This window comes from Camelina sativa, chromosome 3, assembly GCF_030686135.1.
Source record: "Camelina sativa cultivar CO46 ecotype springtype chromosome 3, ASM3068613v1".
NCBI classification, from domain to species: domain Eukaryota; kingdom Viridiplantae; phylum Streptophyta; class Magnoliopsida; order Brassicales; family Brassicaceae; genus Camelina; species Camelina sativa.
The window spans coordinates 23,779,615-23,807,537 of record NC_141882.1 but is presented as its reverse complement, the minus strand read 5'-3'; the positions used below and the strand labels follow the sequence as shown (position 1 = coordinate 23,807,537).

Here is a 27,923-nt window from a genome sequence, read left to right as displayed (position 1 = left end):
TTATTTCATAAATTATTCATCCATATAAAACAATACCAGAAAACAGCAATTATAAGATCTCAGAACATTCATCATATTATTCTCTAAAATATGTTCTTCTACTCGCTTCATGTCAGAAAATTTGCTACGACACCAATTATTTTTCCTTCCATATGCAATCTGTTTTTAAATAACAAAATATGTTAGATTAGATATAATAAAATCTAATTAGAATATATTTAAGGTAATTACCGTGTATCTTAAATAAAAAGGAAACGACTTAGATTCTTTGCGATAAATTCCTTCTCTGCAGATAATATCAAAGAATAGGGTTAGAGTTAAAGATTTACGAATAAACGCTAGTATCATGTTTTTGTAAAATGTTTAATATCAGGGTGACCTTTAGACACAAATTGTTATCGTGATAATACCAAACTAAGCAATTTTAACAAACGTTATAACATTATTAATGCTGTTTTAACATAAACAACTACCGAGAATAGCTATAAGACGTCATATTGCTAACCATGCATCTTTCACCTGCTGAATAATTAATCAATCTTAATTATGCTATATCCGTGAAAATAAGATTAAGTAATTTTGAACATTAACATTTAGTTAAATTAAGTTTATACCATAGATTTTGGGATACTATTAGCACCAATAATAGACTTTCTACAAAAAAAAAAAAAAAAAAAAAGAAAGTAAATACAAAATATTAGTATGATTTCTGAATCAAAAGTATAATATTAATAATCTTTCTTATAAAATTTAAACAATACATGAGTTTCAGCATACGAACATTGGTGGATTCACCTAAATAAAAACATTCGATAGACTTTGCCACCTCTACCTATTGATTTATATTTAATTATTAGAGCCAGAAACACATGAATAGATGTCAATAAAGATGATAGAATAATTTTCTATTACAATTACCAAACATCTTTCATTAATAGTAGCATCTTCCGAAGTGTTCCTGTAACTATAAACATGAGTCTTTTAATTTAGCAGCATCAAGGTATAAAGGAAATTAGTTTAGGTATACAAAAAATTATATATACCTAATTTTCTTGTGTGGGCACATAGAACTAAGATCACGACCATCTACTAACTCACCTGAAACATAGGAATTAGTATAATTTGATTAACAAATATTTTAATAATTCAAGAAAATATACCATATTATTCAATTAGTAAAGAAACAATACACAAAGTTTTGGTGATGCTTGAACTTGCGTTCCAAACAAATACTACAGAAAAAGGATATGAATAATTAGAACACAAACACGAATACAAAGATCCATATAAAAGATCATCAAGACTATAATACAAATATAAATTTGAGAACATGAGAGTAATTTAGGGTTTATTCTTTTTTAAAGATTTCGAATTATGGAGAATGGTTAGGGATGTACCTATTTATATTAACGAATAACCTATATTTTTAGGGTTTCAAAGAAGTCGGTATAATTTGGTTGGGTTTTCTATTAAGCTCATTATTATTTCAGGTTTTAGGGTTTTATAACTTATAGAAATCACGTTTTTGACGATTATATAGATTAGATAATTAAGAAAATTAATCTTTTTAATTTTTTTTAATTAATCTAAAGGGTATAAAGGTCCAATTTTGAATCTCATTAATGGCAAATTAGTAATCTTAAGTCTGAGGATGAATGTGGTGCGTTTCAACAACTTAAATAGAGAATAAAAGCTTGTCCGAATTTTTTTTAAGGGCAATTTCATTAAGGGTAAACGACGTCAATTTTTGTGAGAATAATTGTGAGCCATTTCGACTTTTTTTTAAGGGCAATTTCATTAAGGATAAACGACGTCAATTTTTGTGAGAATGGCTGTTAGCCATTTCGACTTCTCCTTTAATATATTAGATGCAGCATTTTATCTAGAGCATAGAAATAGAGGTAAAACAGAAAGAATTAAATGCAGCTTAGATGAGGTGGGTTTGAAACTAGAACTGGAAACAATTCTCATAGCGAGGAACAGTCAACAAGGTGAGCAGCCGATTACGGATAGTTTTGTCAATGAAACGAAGGAGACTGGAGGGTGGAGTAGGAGCTTCACTAATGTGGAGAACTTAGACTTGTAGGAGCCATTCTTATGTTGCCAAAGAGGTCGATCACCCCCAAGGGGTTGCACTGAGAGGCGGAGAGAGTGCAACTCATCCTCGAGTGCAATTTTTGTGAGAATGCAGTCGTCTGCGATGCAGAGTGAGAGCCTCAGCCACTGTACTCTGTTTTGGAATCCCCATATCAATACAACCTCGAGCTCCAAACAAGGAAAATAGTTGCCCAAGAGGGCACCAAACATCGAACCAAAATGAAGTATCAAGCCCGGATTTCACCTCGACTTTATGAAAGGAACTAGCCAAGTTTCGAAACTTCAGAATTTTCTTCCACATCCAGGAGCCACTGACACCTGTATCACGAACAGACCAGAAGGAATCAGCTCGGATGAGGTTGTGACGAACCCATCGGACCCACAGAGATGAACCATTAGAGACGAAACGCCATACAAGTTTCAGAATACTAACTGTATTTGTATCAAACAGACGTTGAAGACCCAAACATCCCTCATTTGTCGACTTACACACGTCAACCCAAGAAACCTAAGCTTTTTTGGAGTTTAAATTCGGGCCTGACCACAAGAAGGCTGAGAATAAGCTATCAATCTCTTTCAAACATTTCTTTGGCAAACAAAAAGCAGAGAGCCAGAAGTTTGTAAGGCTAGAGAGCACAGACTTGATCAACTAAAGACGACCAGCAAAAGACAGGAAACAACCCATCCAGGAGGTTATACGGAGGCGAATGCGTTCAAGGAGAGGCAAATAATCAGCTCTTGTCATTGACCCGGTAAGTAACGGGAGACCCAAATACCGGACATGAAGAGAGCCAACTGCAAAATGAAAATTTTGAAGGATTTCTTGATGTTGCTGTGGCGTTAAACCAGCCACGAAAAGAGTAGACTTCTCTAGACTGATTTTAAGACCATAGGCAGCCGCAAACTGATCAAACACAGCCAAAGTTTCAGCGACTGAGCGAGCACTCCCATCGGTAAAGACTAAAATGTCATCAGCAAAACAAAGGTGGGTAAGACCGAGGGCCTTACACCGAGGGTGATAGCCAAAGAGACGATCGACTGTGGCTTTGTCAAGCATGAGAGACAAGACATTCATGCAAATTAAATAACAAAAAGATAAGGAGACAGAGAGCAACCCTGACGCAACCCCCTGTTGCTTTGAAAATAACCGGCTAACTCCCCATTAACTTGAACTGAGAATGAAGCAGACCCAATGCAAATCTCGATCCAATGGATAAAAGCAGTAGGAAGATTGATGGCCTTGAGGATGTTGAGCAAAAAAGGCCACTGAACTGAGTCGAATACCTTGGAAATATCAATCTTCATCATACAACGAGAGGAGATAGATTCTTGATGATAATCCTTTACCATTTCCGAAGCTAACAGCAAGTTCTCCATCATAAGTCGATCTTTAATAAAAGCAGACTGGTTAGGAGCAATAAAGTATGGTAGAATAACCTTCAAATGATTTGCAATGATCTTTGAAACAACCTTGTAAAGCACGTTACAGCAAGATATAGGGCGATAGTCTTTCATTTCATTTGAATCCGCCTTCTTACGAATGAGAGCTAATATTGTCGAATTAACCCCTTTAGGGAGGAACTCCTTGAGGAAAAGGGATTGAACAACAACTGTAAAATCATTTCCCAAGATTGGCCAAGTTTGCTTGAAAAATTTGATAGTGTAGCCGTCTGGACCAGGAGCCTTACACCCTACCATTTTAGACAGAGTGGTGCGGATTTCCTCCGCTGAAATCAACCACAACAAAACAATGTTATCGGTATCAGAACAACGAAGTGGAACCAACTGCTCCAGCTAAGCAACACTAAGACAAACAAAATCAGACGGTGTATACGTGAGAGAATCCTCAAAAAATTTCACCGCCTCTTGTTTAATCTCAGTTTGAGATTTAGCAACCGTACCATCAGAGCAAGTTATCTTCCTTATTGTATTTAAAGTAGGCCTGGGCATTCGGGTTCGGGTTTTCGGGTTTACACCTATAGTACCCGATCGGGTTTTATATACTATCGGGTCGGGTTCGGATCGGGTTCCTTCGGGTTCGGGTTTTGTTCGGGTATACCCAAAACCCGAAGAACCCGATTGGATTGTCCAAAACCCGATTAAAACCCAATTAAGTTTAAACACCTAATGTGAATGACAAACACTTAACCTGAAATTTAAGCACTTAAATGCAATGTCAAATGTTCAAAGCAAAAGAAAAAAGAAATTCAAGTCTTCCAAAACATTCTACAAACAATTGAGAAAGAAATTCAACTTGAAATCTTCCAAAACAGCTTCTTTCATTCTTTGGTTGGTTCACTTCTCTTTTGCATCTTCCCTTTGGCATGTGAATAACTTAAGGTCCTTCTGAATCAGTTTCTGCTTCTAAAAAACAATTACAAGCATTGAGAGATAAGTTTATATTAACACCAAAAACTTTTAGATAGTAAGCACTAAGCAAGATAAGAAACAAACCTCTTTCAAGCTCATCCTCAAACTCAAAGTCAGCAAGAATTTGTGCATTTGTAAGCACAATATCTTCAAACTTAAGGTCTTGCTTGAGCCACTATTCTGTACACATCAAAATCTCCACCATATAGTGTGTGAGACAACTTCTATATGGGTTTATTATCCTTCCACTAGTGTTATGGGTTTATTATCCTTCCACTAGTGCTAAAAGCACTTTCAGAAACAACTGAAGACACCTGCATAACAAATAAATCCCTAGCCATCTGAGATAAAATAGGATACTTGCCATTGTTGACTTTCCACCAAGAGAGTACATCATACTCAATTCTCATCATCAATTCAGGATTCTCAACTTCTTCCTTGAGATAAGTATCCAATTCATTTGTGTTTCTAACTCCAATCTTTCTAAGCAATGTATCATACTTATGGTCCATTGGGTTGTATCCATCAAATTCATCCTCCATGGAGTCAAATACTCAGTCTGTTTGTCTATCTTGAGTTTTCTGAGTTGAAGACTGAGAACGTGAAAGTTCCTCATTTGCTCATGCATCGTATCTTGTAGTATATTCTTTATACATATCACGGATGATGCTCAAAACTGAATCATACAACGCCGTAGCTGTTACACTCTTTTCCCCATATAGCTCCTCAAAACACAAATTTGTATATTGCATCTTCTTTCTTGGATCGAAAACACTAACAATTACCAACATCTTGTTGATGTTCTGCAGGCCATCCCAGTACTTGTCGGATTTGTCAAACATCTTTTGTGCATTTACTTTCACGTCATTATCAACACTATGACAAAGCAACTGAAGCTTGGCTGCTATGTTAACTATCTCACCATAACACTTGTATGCATTCATAATCGTAGATGCAGATACAACGGATGTCGCATGATAGAAAACTTGGAGCAACTTCACTAACCTTTCAACCTTACGCCAATCATCTCTCTGAGGAGGTCCAATCTTTTTCACTCCATTCTCAGTCTCTAAGACATGATCATAATACAGCTTATCTTCAAACTCCATCCTATCAAATGCTCTTTTGAACTTTAACGCCCTATTCAACATCAAAAATGTCGAATTCCATCTGGTGCAGACATCTAGTGGCAAACTTCCTTTTGAAAACCTACCAGAATCTACTCTCAACTGAAATGACTTCCTCCTATTTGGTCCTGATCTAACATATGAGATTCCATTGCGGATTGTAGTCACACTTGAATCAATTTCAGTCAGTCCATCCTTCACTATCAAGTTAATGATATGTCCAACGCATCTCATATGCATAAATCTCCACCCAAAACCAGAGAATCCACCCGAATTGATTAAGAGAACCAGTATTAGCAGTTGCATTATCCACAGTCACAGTAAACACCTTTTCAATCCTCCATTCAGCAAGACATTTAAAAGTGTATTGGCGATTGATTTACCTCTGTGATCTTCAACATGCTTGAATCCTATAAGTAGCTTTTTAAACGCCTATTCTTATCAATGTAGTGGGCAGTTATAACCATATAACTTGAACCTGTGAATAGAAAAAAAAACATTGATAAGAATCTTTACTAATTTAGCAAAAACATTAATCAGAATAACTGCAATATGATTTAAAAAAACAGTACCAGTTACTGATGAAACCCATATATTTAAAAAACCTTGCATATTTTTAGATGATTCCACAAGGTTTTTGTCCCTGATTTTGTTGGACAGCTGAATTCCTTTCCACAATAGTTGCAGTTACATTTGTCACGATTGTCCTTCAATCTTGTGAAATGTTGCCATACATTTGATCTTGGGTTGAGAGTCTTTTGGGTCTTAGACTCAGGTTGCTCAGACTCTGATCCGCTATTACGAGTCTGATTCTTTTTGCTCCTTCGATTAGACTCGGGTGTTAGAAACTCTTCTTCGTCGTGTATATCTCTCTCGTCATCATCAAAATTTGGAGATGATGAATCCATCTGCAAATCATAAGTAACACTTTAAGAACTAATTTGTATTGCTTTTTCAAACTAAAACAAAACTCAGACCTAAACAAACTAAAATATAAATTAGAACCAATTTAGCAACTATAACCAAACAGATAGCTAAACAAACAGAGACGTAAACAAACTTCTAGGAATCCGTAACAGAGAGCTAAACCATCAGAGAGTTAAACAAACTTCTAGGAAACAGAGAGCTAAACAATTAAAAGTACACTAATGCATCATCATTATCAGTCAAGGAATCCGTGGAAAGGTTGGAAAAGAAACATTAAGAGGTCGATAGAATAGAAAAAGGTGAAACAAAAAATAAGAATAGAGCTTGACCATAATAGCCGTTGTGAATGGGTATATTCATTTCTCAACAACATAATGCAGCTAAAAAAAAGGTGACAAACAATAGACAAAGAGAGAAGTGGGCTACGAAATGCTCAACAGGTGAAACAAAAATAAGAAACGAATGACCCATGATATCAATAGGACTTGGTTAGATGCAAAGAAGGTTAAAAATCATGGCAAAAAGAAAGATAAGACCATTGTGATTAGCATAAGTCATAGTATCTCTGAACAACCCACTTAGAAAACTTCAGCTCCACGTTAGATCTCCCTCAGCTTATAACTACAATTTCTATTTGATTTACTCAGACATTCACACACAAAAATAGACCACAATTATACCAATCAAGAACAATCCGATAACACCCGTACAAAGCTGAAACTCACAGTAAAATCTATGAAAATCGTTTCAGCTAAACTTTGCAACCATTGGTATAGATAACAACAACACAACTGAGAACAGATTCAGTTTTACAATTAAGATACGAAGAGCTACAAAAACAAAATACCAATTTTGAAGATGAAGAGAAAGAAGACAAACCTTTGATTTCCTCCGTGAAGTTTCAGAAGGAGGAGAAGATGCGACAACGTGATTTGGTGTATCCAGTTTGACAATTTGGGGATAAAAACTGATTATATTTTTTTTTTAAGATAGGAAACCGAACAGTCTGCAATAAAAGAGAAAAGAGTAAAGTAAAGATTAGGGATTTAGGATTTAGAATATATATGTATATATGTTCGAATATGTATGTATATATATCCAGGTTAATCGGGTTTTACTTTGGGTTTCGGGTAATACCCAAACCCGATCGGGTATCCGAACTTTAGATACATTACACCCGATCAGCTTTTACATACTTCCCAAACCCGAGCCGAACCCCTTACTTCGGGTCGGGTTCGGGTTCGGGTTTCGGGTTCGGTTAATATGCCCAGGGCTAATTTAAAGTCTGTCGAGACTTAACAGTAGAGTGAAAATATATGTTATTTTTGTCACCAACTAACATCCAATGAAGCTTGGATCGTTGATGTAGAAAATTCTCCTCAAGATCAGAGACATGATCCCATCGTTGGAAAGCCTCAGCTTCAGCCGCTAGAGATACCGAAGTTGGGTTGGAGAGAGTGGCAATTTGACAATCACAAAGAACCTTATGAGCCTCCTCCACTTGCTCAGTGAGCCTACTGAGCTTCAGCCGACCCAAAGAACGCAAGAGAGGTTTGAGAGCCTTAAGCTTTTTAGTAAAACGAAACATTGCAGAGGTGGAATGGTAAAGACTGTCAGTAGTATCCCAAAAGGATTGCACGGTGGACTGAAAGTCCGGGAAAGACAGAAGAACATTAGAGAACTTAAATGGCCCTCTCGGTTTCATGATTTGAGTTCCCACAGTAAACCTACAACGAAGGTGATCAGAAACCCCACCCGAGTCAAAAACACCATAAGAATCAGCAAAACTGCGACTCCAAGCCTCACTGACCAAAACTTTATCCAACTTTTTACAAACAGAACCAACATCCCGCTTGTTACCCCATGTAAACAGAGGACCATGATAATTAATGTTCGATAAAGCACAAAGCCTAACCACATCTTGAAAATCCCTCATACCACTCGTGACAGTAGGGGGTCTTCAAAATTAGAATGATCCTCAATCAAGAGTTTCATTAAAATCACCGACAACTAACCAAGGTTTATTGGCAAACAATGGAGAGTCATAGTGACACTTAGATCAGACCACAGCTCCTTTCTTTCGTCACCATGGTTCGACGCATAGACAAAAGAAACAAAAACTCAAGAGTATCCCTCGACATGAGAATATAACAAGTAACGACCTGTCCACTCTTAAAAACTGAAGTAACTCGCACATCCTCCTTCCAGACCACCCAAAGTCTCCCAAGACGATTGAATTCATAATTTGTGATAGAAAACCATCCCCGAAACACTGAAGAAATGATTCGAGAGGCCTTATTTTCCTGGACACGTGTTTCCAGTAAGCATCCAAACTGTAAGGATTCAACTTGCACCCAATCACGAACAACAAAATGTTTTTTAGATTTGTTGAAACCTCGCATGTTCCAGAAAAAAACCTGACATTAATGAGATGCCAGGGGGACCATTCCTAGTCTGCTGAGAAAGAGACTCCGAAGATGACTTGGTTGAGAGCTTTGACTAACGTAGGAGAGAGGCGCGGACAGTGACACCCTATGAACCCTGTTTCACACTAACTCTGCTATCCTTCACAGTCTCAACAATGGGAACCGACAAAGAAGTGGAGTTAGGAATCTCCTCAGACTCTGCAGATTCTTATGAGCCCTCCCCTGCATCACCGAGAACAGAGAACCGAGACGCCAACATGGTATCAAGACCAACCGCAGGCGGAAGCACAACTTTCTCAGCGCTCTTACAACCTTTCCCAGGAGAGACAACAGACCAACCAGTTTGATCTTCGTTGACCTTTTGAGAGGAGACGCCAACTGTAGCTCAAAGAGCGGAACTAGGACCCGCAGGGTTAACAGTAGACTGTTGAGCCAAAACAATGGGAGGAGAAACAGCAGACTTTTGGGCCACCGTGTGAGCAAAAATCTCACCCTCCTCCACATCAGTAACTAATGTTTGTTTCTGAGACATGGGAGCTGTCACACAACCCTCAATTAAATGCCCCCACTTTTGACAACAAGAACAACAGGGTGGGAGCCACAGATACTGAAACTCAATAGTGACATCCTCCTTTGTATTCAACTGAAAACGAAACGAACTTGGCAAGGAGTTCGTTAAGTTGACCTCCACAAAAACCTTGGCCTCATCAAACTTGCTACAGTATAGGATTACCAATTAGGCTAGTCAAGAAACCAAGACCCTCCCAGGAGAACAGAGAATGAGGAACATTCTTTAAAGTTACCCACAGGGGCATTGATGTTATCACCGGCTGAGCGTCTTCTGGGTGAGGAGACCACTTAGTCAACATCATCGGAACACCCGCAATATTACACATTCCACGCCATAAAACACGTAGCCACGTAGCCTCATCCCAAATACGAAAACGAACCGAAGTAGCAGAGTTCTCATAGACATCAATAAAAAGAGCCTTGTTACCAAGCGGCCAAATCTTGTTAACAATGACATGAATCTTAGCAACATGAGGAGCCGTTGAGTCAAACCGACCAACCAAAAAATCATCCCAGAGAGGCACAGAGTCCTGAAGCACCGCATCAGGAACCGCGATCGTTGGAACCCCATCGACCAAACTAATATCAAAATCGTGTTTCTTAAGCAAAGGACGCTTAGTCACCACAGCAGCATAGGATTGTTGTTTATTATGAGTGGAAGAACCATCTCCCAGAGAGGAAGCCGATGCACCTGGCTCCGACATGGAGTCACACTGGCGGCGGCCATCAAGCGAACCCTAACGTGAGAGGAACAGAGCAAAACCTAGAATCGCCCTTATGATCGCACTTTCCTAAAATAACTTTTATATAGTTAAATTTTGTCCGTTTATCGTAGTTTAGACATCTGTTGGGTGAAAATCTCTTCTGTGACTATAACTCTTGAAAATCTCTTCTATGCTTTTCTAATCGCCCATGATTCCGTTGTGTTTAAGGGTGTTTCAAAGTGGATTCTATGTTAGTGATCTAATTTGATTGGCGACTTTTCGGGTACTAAAATCAAGTGTTTTATGCCCCACACAAAATATGAACAAGTTCTTTTTTTTTTCAACCAAACATTAAATAAATTGAAAAAAAAAAACTCCACGATTGGTCGTCCAAACAGGAGGGCAAGTGTTTACAAAAGAAAATTCAGAAAGTAAAGATCTTGAAGATCGGGCAAGACAGTCTACCCTAACATTGGACTCTCGGGAAATCCTGGACAGGGTGAAGGAAGGGAAGGGTGTTATGAGCGAAGCTAAATCCTCCAGTAGATTCGAAATGTGGGTCAATCATCGGGCTTCTGCACCATCGCAACTAACTCCGCACAATCCGTCTTGTACGCATGACAATCAATCCCAGCCGCCAACAGTGACTCCATAGCCCAGATCAATAGAATATCCATTGGCTCGGTCTCTGTTTCCTGAAAAACTTTTTTATTCCTATCTTTCCAAATTGACCATACAATCCAAGGGAGAAGGAAAGCTATATCTGTTGCCTCCGATTAGGATGACGTCCGCCAGAAAATAAAATCTAAATTCGCATAGGTTGAAGCATATGGAAAGCCATTAGGTTGTAATGATATTGGCGACAACTCCCATACACTTCTCGAACGAGGACACTCAAAGAGAGTGTGATTTATGGTCTCTGTCGCAGAAGCACACCGTTTACACAGAATATCACATCGGACACCCCTATGTGCAAGCCGTTCCATCATAGGAAGAGAACCAAGGACAATCTGCTTAAAGAAATATTGAACCTTCGGGGGAACCTAAGCCCGAAGAGCCATACACGTCGGCCCGTAATTAACGTCCGCTATCAACTCCCTGGCTAACCGCTAGCTTGATCTCACCGAATACTTCCCCGATTTAGTAAAATGCCATAATAACCGATCCGGTTTTTGAGTTTTACTGATCGCCAAACTCTGAATTAGCTGTATATCCTCCAGATCCATGAACTCTTCAGGAATAGGTAGATGCCAGTCATTCGTAATTGGATTAATTAAATGATTAACCATCAAATTCGGGTGCAGTAATCTCCCCCGACCATTAGCTGGTCTTGGTCGAATATTCGGTAACCACGGATTTCGCCAAACCGAAATAGAACAGCCTGAGCCTACCGCTCATCTTGCTCCTTGTGTCACCAAGTCCTTCGTTGAGTAAATACTCCTCCATGCAAAGGAAGGATTATTCGGCTTTTTAGCCATAAGAGGATGTATATTCCTAAAATATCGGTCTCTCATCACCCGAGCCATTAAGGAAGTCGGATAATGAATTAACCGCCAATAATGTTTAGCCAACATGGCATCATTAAATTGTTCCATAGCTCGGAAACCAAGACCCCCTTCACACTTATCTTTACATAATTTATCCCAAACTACTCAATGCATACCTCGAACCTTATCATTAGACTTCTACCAAAATGTGGAAATAGCACTCTTTAATTTAGACGTTAATTCCTGGGACAGTTTATAACACGACATAACATAGGTAGAAAGTATTAACAAGATCTATTTAAGGTAAAATAGTAAATTTTAAAGCTACTTTGACTGAGAAGAGTTCACAAAATAAAGCTGGTAAATATAAAATATATGTTGAAAAGCTATCAAACGAAGATTGATAAAATTTCAACATTGATGACACATTATCATATACGTCGAAAAACCGTTTATTTGATTTTAAAAATTAAGTAGCAAATTAAATATCACGCCAAAAATAACTGAATAACTAGATAATACTCAATAACTTAAATTTTATTATGATATTTTTTAATTGTACAAGTAACAAAATATGTAAACATAAAATTTATAAATTCTCAGTTTATAACCTTAATATTTTTTTGTTAAAATATAACCTTAATATTGATGATGCATTCTATAGAAATCTTGGAAATGATGTACTGTTGTTTCTCAAAATTTAAAAACTATTATCCGGCCAAAATAACTGACTAACAGAACTAAATAACATAGTAAAATACTAAAATATACTAACCTAAAATTTATAAATTCTCATTTCATTGCCTAAAACACATAATTAATTATTCAGTCGGTTGACTACAAAGTTTTAATTTGATTTTGTTGATAAAATTAATATAAGAGTACTGGTGACATGAACTCTCGAACCAACATTTCACTGAATTCAAAAATAAAATAAAGCTGAACGATCATCTTTCTTGTTCTCATCCAAGACTCATATTTTTAATTTATCTCTTAACTTAAAGTTTTCAACATCGCCGTGGAAATTTTTACAAACTAGTTTCTGAAGCGCTACGTCGAACCTTGTAGTCGGCCAACCAAGGCTTTCGGAACAAATCCAATTACTTTGGTTGTCCAACCGCGAGTGCCCGACCTCTTAAACACGGCCTAAGGCTTTGCAACCCTTACCGCGAGCGAGAGTTGTGTTAAATCCAGACAAAACTTAATATCACTTGGAAATAACCATTTAGCTTTTGGAAAATTCGAGTCTTACATATATATAGTATACACGCAAATCGTTACCAAAACGTTTATATAGCTTTCAGATCCTTTTTGAAAACCATACATAGTATACATAGTAAGAATTTACAAAAGCTGTAAAATCTACATTGATTCATCTAGGTCACGTTGCTTACTATAGAAATCTTTCGGCTAAGGATTCCTGGAAAAATGGAGTAGAATCATAAGTAATCTAGCATTACTTAGCGAGGCCGATATCTAAGGAATCCTAGCCCGAATACCTAAGGAAATTCTACCCATCAAGCAAGCAGCAATACGAACCCAACAACAAGCAATACAAACTCACTCAACAAGCAATGACACGATGCAACAAGCATAACGAATGCAATGCATGAAGACTCGAATTAAATATGCAGCGGAAATATTAAATATGCATGTTTCTATCCTAAGTAAGGCCATCTACGAATCCATGATATCCCAAGGCAATGTCTCCCACCTCTAGACACAAAGTCTAAAGGATACATTCCTTCATACGACATCGTCATGTAGCGTCCGTCCGGGCATGACCCGCTCCGAACCTTCGTAAGCCATAACGTTATGGAGTTACACGCAACGCACAGCAGACGGCGGGATCCTCATGATTCGCCTAATGCAACTACCTAAATGATACTAAGTAACATGCATCAAACAATAATATAACAGTCGGACAGCATAACGGTGATGCGACTAATCGTCCAACATCACGGCTATACCATCACGACGTTATATCAGACCAGTACACATGTAACATGACAATAATTCAATATGAACATGTACTAATGGAGCAATGCAGGTGGTACCTAAAATGATGCACACAAGAATCACACAACAGGCAATAGAGAAACCAAGAGTACCAAGTCACACAAACAATCGCGTACCAATCAATCACACCACAATAACCAAGGAGTTCCATACTTAAGTACTAATGACTCCTACACCGTTCTAACTTAGAGGCTAACTACTAAGCACTCCTAACCAAGCATTAATCACCACTAAACAATTCTAATCCTTATGCTAAACACTAAGCAGTTCCAGCTTAAGGACTAATCTTAACTTAATCTCACGTAACTAACTTAATCCTAATTAACTAGGCTTAATCCAAATTAACATAACTTAATCTTAATTACCTAATTTAATCCTAATTATCCTAACTTAATCATGATTAACAACCTTAACCATGATTAATTAACTTAATCCTATTTAACTACCCTAATCTCACTTAACTACCTTAATCCTAAACTAAACAAGTAATTAAGGCTAACCTCAATTAAATAAATAATAAAATTAAACTAACCTACCCACGTGCTACTCACACGCGATCGGAAAACTCACCTTAATTTTTCCAGCGCTTCGCAGCTCTCCGCGCGATCCTAACACTAACGGTTTTTAAGGTGGTTTTTGGCTCTGAGGGAGAAATGAACATGGGGGGTCTATATAGCCTTTAGCCCAATCTGGAGGTGGCACTGGGCGGTCCTTGGCGCGACACATGGCGGACACTCTTCGCGGCTCCGGTAGCGACACATGGCGGACGGATAAGGACGAGCAAACCGGATAAGTTCCACTGCATAACGGATAAGGATGGAAGCTAAACGGATAAGCACCACCTTTGGGAAGATCCTGGCCGTCCATTTCCTTAATTAACGCCCTTGTATCACGACCGTCAGTTTGTTAGCGTACCGGTACGTCTGTGTCCGGCCCCCGGGTACCAAACTGACGGGTGGTACGTAAGGTTACCTACCCACGTACTAGCTTAAGGGAATGATACGTACCGGACCACTCCTTTATTCGTGCAAATTACCCATGGCAACCCGCATCGACCAGTGTCACCATTGTCCGGGCTACTATTGACAATTCGTGTTAACTAGTACTACCATCGTCTAGATCACTGATAGTGACCCGCGCTAGCATGTACCGCCATTGTCTGAATCGCCTAACGCAACCTATGTCCGCTGGTCCTACCATGGCCAACCATTGCCTTAACCCGTACCATCCTGCCTCTGTCCATTTTCCTTGACCCTTCCTAATTCCCTAGACCAAATAAGGTTTCCTAGATAAGTCTAGTCCTAAGATCTTACCTATTGGTTCCTCGACCAACTTAGGGACATTGCCGATAGCCTGGCTTTCCATAGCATTCTTCCCATTTGACGGAGAATCAATCTTGGTATAACATTTCCTTCTTGGTCCTTAGGTGTGCCTCAAATCCCTCTTGCATTGGCCCTTTGAATGTCCGAGTCAAAAATGTCCTTCCTTGACGGAATAATGGGTTTTAGTTGGCCAGTTGTGGTGAACATTGCTTCGTCCGGGACTTAGTCTTGGTGAGAGGTATTATAGAATATCTCAGAAGGCCAACAACGGAAGACCTCCAACGATTACTTAATATTGGAGAACATCGCGTTTTCCCCGGAATGGTATGGAGTATAGATTGTATGCACTGTGAGTGGAAGAATTGTCCCACTGCATGGAAAGGACAATATTCACGTGGATCTGGAAAACCGACAATCGTACTAGAGGTTGTGGCATTGCAAGATTTATGGATTTGGCACGCATTTTTCGGTCCACCAGGTACGTTAAATGATATTAATGTTTTGGACCGCTCACCGGTGTTTGATGATATCCTAGAAGGCAGAGCTCCAAGAGTTACATACTTTGTCAATGGACGGCAATACAAAATGGCGTACTACCTCACTGACGGTATCTATCCCAACTGGGCGACTTTCATCCAATCGATTACACTTCCACATGGCCAAAAAGCAAAACTTTTTGCTCAGTGTCAAGAAGCATGCCGGAAAGATGTAGAGCATGCATTTGGAGTCTTGCAAGCTAGGTTTGCTATCGTGAAGAATCCCGCACTTTTTTGGGATAAAGGAAAAATAGCCAAAATAATGAGAGAATGTATCATATTGCATAACATGATAGTGGAAGACGAACGACGTGAGTTTAATTTCTACGAACCATCAGAGTTCTATCACATTGAAGGAAGCGGAACTTCTCATGTCGACCTATCGTTCTCTATAGATTTGTCAACAAATCTAAATAACATGATGGGCATTCGAAATGGTGTTCATGATACACAAATGCATGATCTTTTGAAAAACTGACTTGATTGTGCATATCTGACAAAAATTTGGTGCAATCCAACAATAAATATTTTCTGAATTTTGTAAAATATGTTTAATTTTCCGGATTTTGTAATATATGTTTACTATTTCGAATTTTGTAAAATTTTATTATTTTCTATTTTAAATAAAATATTATTATTTAAATGCTTGAGCAACCTATGTGAGTTTCTCTAGTGGAGAGATGATTTTGTTTAAGTTTCTAAATGATTACTTTAATTAGTTACTTGAATGGAGATGGTTTAAATGACCTCTACGGTTATAAACTAGTAGAGTTTCAAACTTTTCTTTGGAGGTGATGAGTTTTAGATGGTGTACGTCAGTAGAATATTTAACAATATGATGCATTGTCTTGTCCGAATAACATATTAGCAAATATCACAAAAAAAGACTTGGTCGATTTCAGTTTAATTTCATTTCTCCAAGTTAGATGTTTTAGATCTTTACGTTCCAACTTAAAAGAGATTACATATGTATGTGATCAGGACTAGAATATTCTCTAAAATCGTTAATTAATTAAATGGTAATATATCCTAAATCAATAGATTTGTTTGTCAATAAAGTAATTGATTGAGTCAGTTGGCTTTGGGGCTTTTATTCACCTTTTGGTAGTCACGGTTCATGTCCTCCCTTTTGCTTTTACGACTTCTTCACTCTCTACGTCCACGACTTCGCCCCGAAAGAAACCATTTCGTTGGATCCACTTTGTACATTTGAATTGATTATTATATCAGTGGTATGGTGTTAGGTTGGGTAGTTTTTTTTTTTTTCTGTTCTTTTTAAGATACAGGTATATAGTCATAGATACAAGTAATTTTTTTACATACACTTGGTGGTTAGGTGCAAATTTTCTTCTTGAATAATGATTACATAAATAATTTAACAAGTTTTTGTTTTCAACATTGGCTGAATGCTTTATATAATAACAATAATCAATCATCCAAACGAAATTAATTCTTTATAATTTTACAAATTGATCTATATATACTTCTTCTCCGTGTTCAAGAAAGAACACACCAACCCTAAATCATCTCCATCCTTCTCATACAAAGCTTCCATTTTCCCACACAATCTTAAGCTTTCTTTACTCACTATCTCGGTTATGGTTCAAAACTCCATCTTCGACACCAACATTGTCTTCCGACATTAAATCCGGTAATCGTCGGGTCTGATTCATCGGGCCTAACCGTAGCTGCAAGCTTGAAACGTGAAGAGGTGTCGTTCATAATCCTCTAGCGAGCTTACTACATTTCTTTTCTATAGCAAAACATAGCCTACGATCGCCTAAACCTCCATCTCTCTAAACATTTTTTCCAATTTCCCAATCTCCCCTTTTCCCGGGGAACTTCCCCGAGTACCCTATCAAGTAACAGGTTATTCAATACCTTTAGTCTTACACAACCAACTACGATACCAACCTTAAGTTCCACGAGACGCTCCAGCCACCGACATACGATGAGAATGCAGGTGGCTTGTGGTGGCTTCGGGAGAGAAAGCTCTGTAAGTACCAAAAATTTGGAGTCTTTATAGCCAAATAACGAAGCATCCTCTGTTTTTGTTACTCTGTTTTAAAAAACAGAGCATCTGATACGATTTTTTTTCTTCTTGTTAAGAAAACAAAGCACTTCCCTTGGTAATACATCTCTTCGTATTTCGGTGAGTGGACTGTTCCGTTGAGCTTGGGGTTGATATCGAAAATGGTTGCGTAGGACTCAAGGTATTGAATAAACTGAAACTTGGTAGGATACTTGGGGAAATTCTCAGGGAGGGGATTATTACGTAATTGGCAATGTTTAGGGAGATGGAGTTTGAGGCGATCGTAGGTTTTGTTTTGCCATAGAGAAGCAATGCAATTAGCTCGCTCGAGGATTATGAACGGTACTCATTCGCGGTTTACCATGCATCCACGGCTAGGCCCGATGGGCCAGCTCCGAGATTCTGGTCGATCTGTCCTCTGTAACTTTTGTTTTTTTTGTCAACATGTGTAATACTGTATGTGTTTTTCATGGAAAAAAAATGAAAGAAAAAATCCAAATTAACATAACCAGGGGTAAGTTTCTATCTACAAGTGTCTTTAAAAATTGTGACATTCATAAATGTTTACATGACAATTGTCCATTCAATCATATATGAGAAAGTTTTTCTCAACTTTTGCTAAGCAGATGACACTTGACTCATATTATGAATTTCAGAATAAATTATGAACAATTATGTTTTGATTTAAAATGTTATCATCATTTTATGCATTGCCTTATATCTAGGTGTGTCAAAATGGTTAAACCTATCCAATTCAACTCATTATCCAATTAGTTAAAAGTTAAATGAGTTTATAAGTTGACTCAACTCATTTATCAACCCATGAATCCATTTACTTAAATGAGTTAGATGAATAATTGGGTTGACCCACTATAATATAAATTAATTAATAATTAATATAAACTAATTATAACTAAATACAATATAAATTAATTAATATTTAATATAAAATTATAACATGATGATGATGACATCATGTTGTTAACAGTGATACATATATATATATATATATTGATATGATGATGGTGATGTTGATATGATTATGAAAGTATGATGATGATGATGATAGTATGACAATGTTGATGATGTTGATAGTTACATGATGGTAGTATGATGATGATTATAGTATGATTATGTTGATATGATGATGGTAGGATGATGATGACAGTATGATGATGTTCATATGATGATAATAGAATGATGATGATGATGATAGTATGATGATGTTGGAATTATGATGATGATGTTGATAATATTAGGTTGATAATGAAGAAATTGATGGGTTATGGTTGACTCATAAATCCATTGAGCTCCATCACCAACCAAAGGGTCTGTCGGATCCTAGAGGAAATTCATAAAACATCCAATAAACAATTGAACCAGAGCCACAATCTCAAACTCAAACAGAGTCACATTTTATCTCTTTTAGAAAAATAAAATGGAAAATAGTATACCTCCATTAAACGATCCTCATCATCGAGAACACGGCGGATGTGTATGAGGATCAAAGCTCTAACCTTCGTGTACTTGATGTGCTGCTGCATATGAATTACATCACGGTTCACCATCACTTCCGGGATTCCTAACAAGACAGACATAAAAGAAAGGGAAACAGCGGTGAGAATAAGGAAAAAAAAACAGACTCGAAGAAGAAGGATACGATGACGAAATGTTGTTGACTATAATATATATATATATGGATATGATGATGGTAATGTTAATATGATTATGAAAGTATGGTGATGATGATGATAGTATGACAATATTGATGCTGATGATAGTTACATGATGGTAGTATGATAATGATGATAGTATGATGATGTTGATATGATGATGGTAGGATGATGATGACGATAGTATGATGATGTTGATATGATGATGGTAGGATGATGATGATAGTATGATGATGTTGGTACTATGATGATGATGATAGTATGATGATGTTCATATGATGATGATAGAATGATGATGATGATGATAATATGATGATGTTGGTATTATGATGATGATGTTGATAATATTAGGTTGATAATGAAAAATTTTATCGGTTAGTGGTTGACTCATAAACCCATTATAACCAAACTCATTTGATTCATGAACTCATTTAATCATAACTTATTTTACCCATCAACTCATTAGGGTCAAAATTTTAAATTCATTAGGGTTCTAAAGTTAAGTTGAATTGAGGTGACTAATTAATCTTGAACAATTTCGACACGTCTACTTGGGACATGTACAACTCGCAAGTGGTCACAATAGGTTTGTAATGGGTGAGGTTCCTAGCTATCGTTTAAACACCTTTGAAATCGTTGTAAAATGTCTGAAGACACCTAAGATAGAGTTCAGGTGAGATACGCCTGGTACGGATGCCTTGAACTCCTTCATCAACCAAAGGGTCTGTCGGATCCTAGAGGAAATTCATAAAACATCCACTAAACAATTGAACCAGAGTCACAATCTCAAACTAAAACAGAGTCACATTTTATATATTTTAGAAAAATAAAATGGGAAATAGTATACCTCCATTAAACGATCCTCATCGTCGAGAACACGACGAATGTGTCTGAGGATCAAAGCTCTAACCTTCATGTACTTGATGTGCTGCTGCATATGAATTACATCATGGTTCACCATCGCTTCGGGGAGTCCTAACAAGACAGACATAAAAGAAAGGGAAACATCGGTGAGAATAAGGAAAAAAAACAGACTTGAAGAAAAAAGATAAGATGACGAAAACTAGAAATTAGTATTCTTTAGATCCATAATTCTAAACTAGAAGAATAACAATCACAAAAAAGACAATAAAGACAAGGCAAATAGATAGACATAGATAGATACAAAGAGAATCTGAAACTTTACCTTTACCAACGCAGATAGATAGACAATAATCGCTACAAAGAAGAGGGCATAAATTTTCTATCAGATAAACAAAAATGGATATGTGGCTAGGGTTCTTTATGGGAGAGGCAGAGGTGCTGGAATAACATTATATTTTATCTCTATATTTTAAAGCTATTTTATGGAAGAAGGACGAACTAGTATACAGTATGAATTACATTTTTTTATGACTTTCATAAATCTATATATAACAGCAATCCGAATAAATGCCACCAAAGGTTGTGTTTTTTCAATCGTAACTTTTGGTTAATTTTCTAAAAATCTGTAGAAAATTTAAATTGTGTGTTTTACAAAAAGTTGTGAATGTTCATTATAACGAATTTTTTGTAAAGTTGCAACTGTTCATTGTAGAGTTGTGTTTATTCGAATATTTGTATCTTTTAAAATTTATATATTGTTGTCTGTTTAAATTGTTTTCATTTTTTTGCCATGACACAAAATAATATAAATTTTCAATCTCAACGGTTTTTACAGCTTTCTAAATTATTATCTAGCATTCATTCTTTTAAAAATAAAAAAATTCCTCCAATTCTTGATTTAACAAAATATTTTTGGAATGATGAATCTAATTTACAACTTTTAGTTAATTTTGAATATAAAAATTTAATGAAAATACCTACATTTTTTTTTCCAACAGTTAGATGAATTATATAATGAAATTTTTCCAACTATGCATTTTGTGTAAAAGCAGTTTATATAGGTTATTAGGTATAATCAAGTGCAGACAGTTGTGATTTTTCGTAGTACCTTTTCCTAAATTTTTTATTTTTATTTGTTTTTAAAAATAAGAAAAATTAAAACAGTTGTATCTATTCATTGTAGAATTGTGTGTTTTAACTAAATTTTATCTATATTCTGTTATCACAATTTTTGTTCTAATAGGTGTGTGACGTCAGTGACGTGTGTCTATATAAATAATCATATCTTTTGAACTCTCTTTATATTTGTCTCTTCATCAGTAACTAACAAGTTTGTTGAAACAATTTTTCATTTTATGTTGAATCTAAATAATTGAATATTGATATCTAATATTTAGCATTATTCTATTCTATTTAATTTTCTAAATTTTAATTTATTTTGTTCTTAAAAGTTGTGTATTTTAATTTTAATTTTTCTTTGATACAGTTTCACTCATTATTAAATATATATTTTTTTCAACCAAACATTAATCAAGAAAATAACTTCAAGGTTGGTTGCCCAAACCGGAGGATACATGTTTACAAAAAAAGTTTCAGAAGATAAAGATCTCGAAGAACGAGCAAGACCTCGAGTTATTTAATTATAATTATTTAATAAAAATTTACATTTACTCATTACAACCATTAGTTCAATATTCCCAGTTAGGATCACTTTGTCATAATGATTTTTTTAATTGTAGCTCTTTACTATAAATCTTCATAAAATATTTTATATATTTATAATACTTTAAATAATGTTTTTTGCAAAGTTGCGTCTATTCTACATAATATATTTTTTTTGATATATAAGTTTTCAGTTTGATGGTTATGTTTTTAGTAACTGTTTATGTTTAATGTTTATGTGTTCAAATTATTCTATTACATTCAAATGATTTTATACTATATAATTTTAAATTATTATTTTTTCTAAAATACTTCCCCGCGACATTGCGGAGGGGTCTGAGTCCTAGTGTTGACAATAACAATTCTAGAAAAAGATTATGGAAATAATTAACACAAAGAAAATAAGATTAAGTGATCCAACAAATATGTGTCATGACTATGTTACCTTAATCTTTATGAGTTTTAAATTACCAAATTCAACAGCATGTAACTAACATATTAACTGATGGCCGATGGGTACAGTCAATTAATCAAAGAGGAGATAGAGGCTTGTTAGGAGGGTGGGATTTGTTGTTGTGGTTCAGAAACTTCCTGCAAAGAGGTGAGTGCATGACAATGGCTAATCTAAGCCCTTGATTTCCTTGTTCTTGCTTGTTTGTTGTTGTTTTGTGTCTTCTCTTGCTGGGGATTGGTTGCTACAGGTTCCTAAGGATGATTCCGGCATGGGTTTTGAGTATTGGACGATTTGGAAGAGGTTGGGAAGCGGGATTCGACTCTCAGCTTCGAGCGGATCGTAGTTGCAGGTGGAGTGTCGATCGACACCACTTGGTTTTGGTCGGATCCAGCAAAATGGCATCGATCAACACTGTGGAGTAGTGTCGTTCGACACCAATGCCAGTGTCGGTCGACATTTGGCTGGTGTCGGTCGACACTTGGCTGGTGTCGGTCGACACCTCCCTTCCAGCGAGATGATGTTTATTTTCCTGGTTTGTGTGTTTTGTTTGTTGGTTGTTTGGAACATTGGAATCATTGTTGCTTGTCTGTATAGCCCAGTAGATGGGAGTATTGCCTCGCTGAGTATTTATCAAATACTCATGCATCTCAATTTGTGTTTGTGGTGCAGGTAAAGGCAAAGTGTAATCGTGGAATCAAGGCAATGAAGAGGAGGATGTTCTAGGGACTCGATTGGTTGTTGTTTGGCATTGCTAGGTTGCTAGAGTTGGGTCATTAGAAACATTGCTAGGTTGCTGGTTCTATGTTTCCTGTTGGTTGAATTATTGGATATTGGTATTTGTTGTTCCGCTGTTGTTTGTGATTGTGGTTAGGTGGCTAGTGGATATGGGACCACAAGTTGTAGTTTATTTATTTTTATGATTATTTTATTATTATTTATTATTTAAAAAAAACGGGTCAGGTCGTTTCAACTGTCACTACAAGAAAACAAGCCATTTGCAACCCCCAAAAAGTCGCAAAACAGCTATTTGCAACTATTGAGAGACTATCCAAGTTGGTCGCTAAAAAATGGTTGCAAAATGTCATGGTCGCAACAAAGTCGCAAAATGTCACGACGATACTGAGACATCATAACGTGGTCCTAAACGTGACCATATATACTACCAAAAGTTTGTATTTTGTAACCATCAAAATCGTCTCAGAAATGTCACAAGTAGACTAATCTAAGAATGGTTTGATAGTCGCTTATTTTTTTGTCACAAATTATAGTAGTTGTAAGACAGTTGCTAATTTGTGATTGTAAAACAGTTGCTAATTTGTAACCAAACTGTGACTTTATTTAACTAGTTATGGACATTCAGATATTTTGGTTTTTAGGTTTGATTTATTTGGTTTATTTGAATAAAATTTTGGTTTGGTTAATGGATTTAAAATTAATTCCCTAATAGAAAAAAAATATTTATTTCAATTAATTTGAAAGACATTACACAAAAAAAGGCTTAAGGCAAAAGAGCCTCAAACGTTAACCTTCTCTAAAGCTCATATACATATTTATATACCCAATTAAAAAAACTAGGTTTTTCTTGTTTTTGGTTTCGTGTGATGAGTGACGAAGAACGACGGCGTGACGAGAAGTGACAGCGGCCAGTGACGGGAAACAACGGCAAAATTAGGGAGAAGAAGGAGATATAGCTCGAGATCGATGTGCTTTGAATTTTATTCTAACAGCTAAGCCAGATCTATGTCCCCAACAAGTGTCTGTTGCTGAGATCTGAATATTAAAAAAACAAAATCAATAAAAAGAATCGATTATGAAAAGGGGAAAGCGAGTTTGCCAAAAAAAAAAGGGGGGGAAAGTGAAACACACTAAAATGTATTGACACTGCAAGAAAACACGCCTTTTGCGGGGATGAGTTGCGACGGATTAAAGGCCTCACAAATTTGCAGTGGATTTGCGAGGAATCTCCAAGAAATTAAAAACCACTAAGAAATTGATGAAACCATGGCCAGCTCAACCAAACCACACGGACGTGAGGACCAGCTTGAACCCGAGCAAGCATTAGAGGAGCAGCTTGAACCTGAGGAAGCACCGGAGGACCAGCTTGAACCAGAGGAAGCACCGGAGAAACAGCTTGTACCGGCGGAAGCATCGGAGGAAGCATTGATCGTCCCGGCGGGTCCTATAACAAGGTCACGGTCCAAGAGGTTCAACCAAGCCATCAATACAATACTTAAGGAGTTGGACAAGAAGCTAGAAGACGTGACTCAAATCACATTCACCATGCTCACAGCTCAAGGTGCTCGGTAAAGGGTAAAGTGTTGCTTTGGTGCTCTTTTTCTCTTGGTTAAGTTTTGTCCCATTGGGTTTTCTTGACAAGGTTTTTAATGAGGCCTAAGTAACATTTTTAGACCCCCCTTTTCCAGCCCAATTCGTGGTCCAAAGCCCATTACAAAGCTTTGGCCCATTTTCTATCCCTTTCTCATTCAAACTTTGCATTTAATGTTTTGTCATTTCCTAGACATCTTGCATGAGCATGAACTTGAACTTGCAAGGTTGTCTAGGGTTTTCTCTTCTCTATTTCGTCCCCCTCTTCTCCTATTTAAAGACCATGTATCTCTTCTTTGTAAACCATCAAACATTTTCATCAAAAACTTCTTTCTACTTGTTTGATCTGAGGAGTGTGTAATATCTTCTCAACTTGTTTATTTCTTAGTGTGTCATATCTAAGATATATCCAAGCATGTAGTCTAAGAGACTTTCACCTCTCTTGGAAGTACATCTCAATTCCCCTTCAAATCCGCTGCATTCCACCTATTTCACCTTCATCGTCATTCATCTCTCCATTCCGCTGCATCTTCAATCCATTGATCATCATCAATCCGTCTGTTTATCTTCAAGACCTTGCAAGTGTGTTCTTGGGAGCAGATTCCTTGCCAGGAGTCTATCAGAAATCCCTCGCAGAATTGCGAGGAAGACAGTCGTTGCAAATCCGCAGCTCAATTGCGAGGAATTTACAACAAATTCGCAGGGAAGGTCACCTTCCTCGCAAATAAATCGCAATATTGCGACGATTTTGCGAAAACATAATCCATAGCAAAGTTGCTATGGACAAGCGAGTGAATTGCGAAACCCATAGCAAATCTATTGCTAAATTAGGAAAATATTTTTTTATAAATATTACAAAACTTAATATAATTATTCTTAAATACATTTCAGTTTGTTCATAAGGTGAATTATTCTGAACTACATTACTAATACATTACTATTAATAATTAAAAAGATGATAGAAAATAGTATGATGAGACATTGGACCTTATGATACTTGAAAGTTAATTTTACTAACTTTTAAAATTATTTTGATGGTTTTTATAAATAAGATATTCAAAGTTTGCGACAAATTTGCAACAGATTTGCTAGATATATAGCAAATGCGACGCACATCCATCACAAAACACTAATCGTAGATATTCCCTCGCAAATGACAACTTCAAACCCTAACCCCTAAAACCTAAACCCTAAAGACTAATAGCATTACTATTAATGATTAAAAAGATGAACCTAAGAATTATAATCATAGATAGGGCAGTGCAACACAAAATTGTTGGAGAATTGGAAAATTTTGGAATATTTGTCTCAATGTAATGAACATGTATATGATATAGTGTAGAAGATAGTTAATGATTGGAGGAAGATGCAAAATTGGACAATATTGGAAAGTTTGATGATAGAGAAGAGTATGATGAGCTTATTGGACCTTATAATATACTTGCAAGTTCATTTGACTATTTTTTAAATTATTCGTCGCACATCCATTGCAAATCACTCAAACCATAGTAATTTCCTCGCAAATGACAACTTTAAACCCTTGATCCTAAACCCTTATGACTAATTACAATAATTTTAATGATTAAAAAGGTGAATCCATGATTTATAATCAAACATAGGGAACAAATGCCAATTTCAAAACCTAAACCCTAAATTAGTCGCAAATCCATCGCAAATGTCTCAAATCATAGCAATTCCCTCGCAAATAACACTTTAAACCCTTGAACCTTAACCCTAAAGACTAATTACATTATTATAAATGATTAGAACGATGAATCCAATGTTTATAATCAAAGATAGGGTACAAATGACAATTTCAAAACCTAAACCCAAAAGATTTTGCGAGGGATTTGCTACGGTCTCTCGCAATTCTCTCGCAAAGTCTGGAAATATTAATTACATATTTTTATATGGTTGCTAGGTATTTGCGAGGGACCATAGCTAATCCCTAGCAATATTTGCGAGGGATTTGCGACGCAGTGTTTTTCTATATAACTAGAAAACCTAGTTTGAGCGTAGCTCAAACCTCGATTAATCCGCAGCCACAAAAAAAACCCTAGTTCCCTAATCCTTCTCTTCTCTGATTTCTTCTCTCTTCTCCAATTTCTACTCTCTTCCCCGATCTCTTCTCTCTTTTCCGGTGAGTCTCCTCCTCTTCTCTCAGTTCCAGTGAACCCTTCTCCTCCTCTTCTCTCAGATCCCACTCGATCTCTTCTCTCTTTGCCGGTTAAACTCGATCTCTTCTCTCAAGGTCCGGTAAGTCTCCTCCTCTCCTCTTCTATCTCTTTGTAGTTAGAAAGTTTTCTTAGATTAGGGTTTTGATTTGGGGTTTAGTGTTTCGATTCGATTTAGGGTTTTAATTCGATTTTAGGGTTCCGAATTTGGGGATTCAATTTGGGGTTTAGGGTTATGATTCGATTTGGGTATTAATTCGATTTTAGGGTTTCAAATTTGGGGATTCAATTTGGGGTTTAGGGATTCAATTTAGAGTTTTGAATTTGGGGATTCAATTAAGGGTTTCGAATTTGGGGATTCAATTCGGTTTTAATGTTATGATTGTAGGTTTTCATTTTTTTGTTTTTAATTTTGTATAATTTTAGGGTTCTAATGATTTTGGGGGTTTTGATTGAATTTGATTTGGGAGTTTTTACTTAATTATAATCAGATTTTTTTTTTCTGCTTTTAGATGTCTTCTAGAGAGCAACACGGTTCTGTAAACCAAAACGTTTACAGAAGATTCATCTCTTCTCAAGGTTTAACTCCTCCAGTCTCTACTTGAAGGAAAACTTTTGCTTCTGCTCCTCCCCAAAGGTTACCTTCTCCCGCTTCTTCTCAAGGTACATCACCAAGGATGCAGGATAATCTACATGGAAGCTCTTCGGTGATGCCTGATGATCCTCCTCAGCAATCAACTTCTCGTATGTCTCCACAGCAATCATTTTTTTCTTTGTAAGAGTTACTTACAAGTCCCGGACGTGCTACCTTACCGAAACTAGATCCTAAGCAACGTCCGGGTACCCACTGGTGAGACTGTTTCAAAGTATCTTCTCCTTTCTAATTTTTTTTTTTTTTGTATTTTCATAGTACCTCATTCGATTTATCCTTTGCTTTGTAGATTTGACCAGGACTCTTCTATGGCTGCTACTGTCCGGGCCATTTTTGAAAAAGATTTCAAACTTCCTCATGCCAATTGGACCCAACCACCAGGTCTGGTTATAAATCGGTGGTTTGAAACTTTTGCGGTAAGTTTGCTTTGTGTTTGATGTGTTTTAATTATAGATTTTGTGTTTTAATTACTAATGTATGTGCTGTTTTTTGAAGGAAATAT

The 27,923-nt window shown here is 36.7% G+C and overlaps 3 protein-coding genes and 1 long non-coding RNA gene across 4 annotated transcripts; 2 read left to right on the top strand and 2 right to left on the bottom strand.

The window, feature by feature from the left end:
- Positions 1-2,158: 2,158 nt before the first annotated feature.
- LOC147947613 (uncharacterized) lies at positions 2,159-3,172 on the bottom strand. The gene is made up of 2 exons (XM_087507364.1): positions 2,797-3,172; positions 2,159-2,529 (listed from the first exon to the last, which is right to left on the bottom strand). Exons 1-2 carry the CDS (start codon positions 3,170-3,172, stop codon positions 2,159-2,161), a joined length of 747 nt encoding a protein of 248 aa, XP_087363490.1.
- Positions 3,173-5,087: 1,915 nt separating this feature from the next.
- Positions 5,088-5,900, bottom strand: LOC147947612 (zinc finger BED domain-containing protein RICESLEEPER 2-like). The gene has a single exon (XM_087507363.1). The coding sequence runs from the start codon at positions 5,898-5,900 to the stop codon at positions 5,088-5,090; it is 813 nt and encodes a 270-aa protein (XP_087363489.1).
- A 9,470-nt stretch (positions 5,901-15,370) lies between these two features.
- Positions 15,371-16,063, top strand: LOC104779133 (uncharacterized). Its single transcript, XM_010503521.2, has one exon. It carries the CDS (start codon positions 15,371-15,373, stop codon positions 16,061-16,063), a length of 693 nt encoding a protein of 230 aa, XP_010501823.2.
- A 964-nt stretch (positions 16,064-17,027) lies between these two features.
- LOC104777585 (uncharacterized) lies at positions 17,028-18,240 on the top strand. Its single transcript, XR_766309.2, has 2 exons — positions 17,028-17,581; positions 17,695-18,240. It is a non-coding gene; the product is annotated as an uncharacterized LOC104777585 (long non-coding RNA).
- Positions 18,241-27,923: the final 9,683 nt, after the last annotated feature.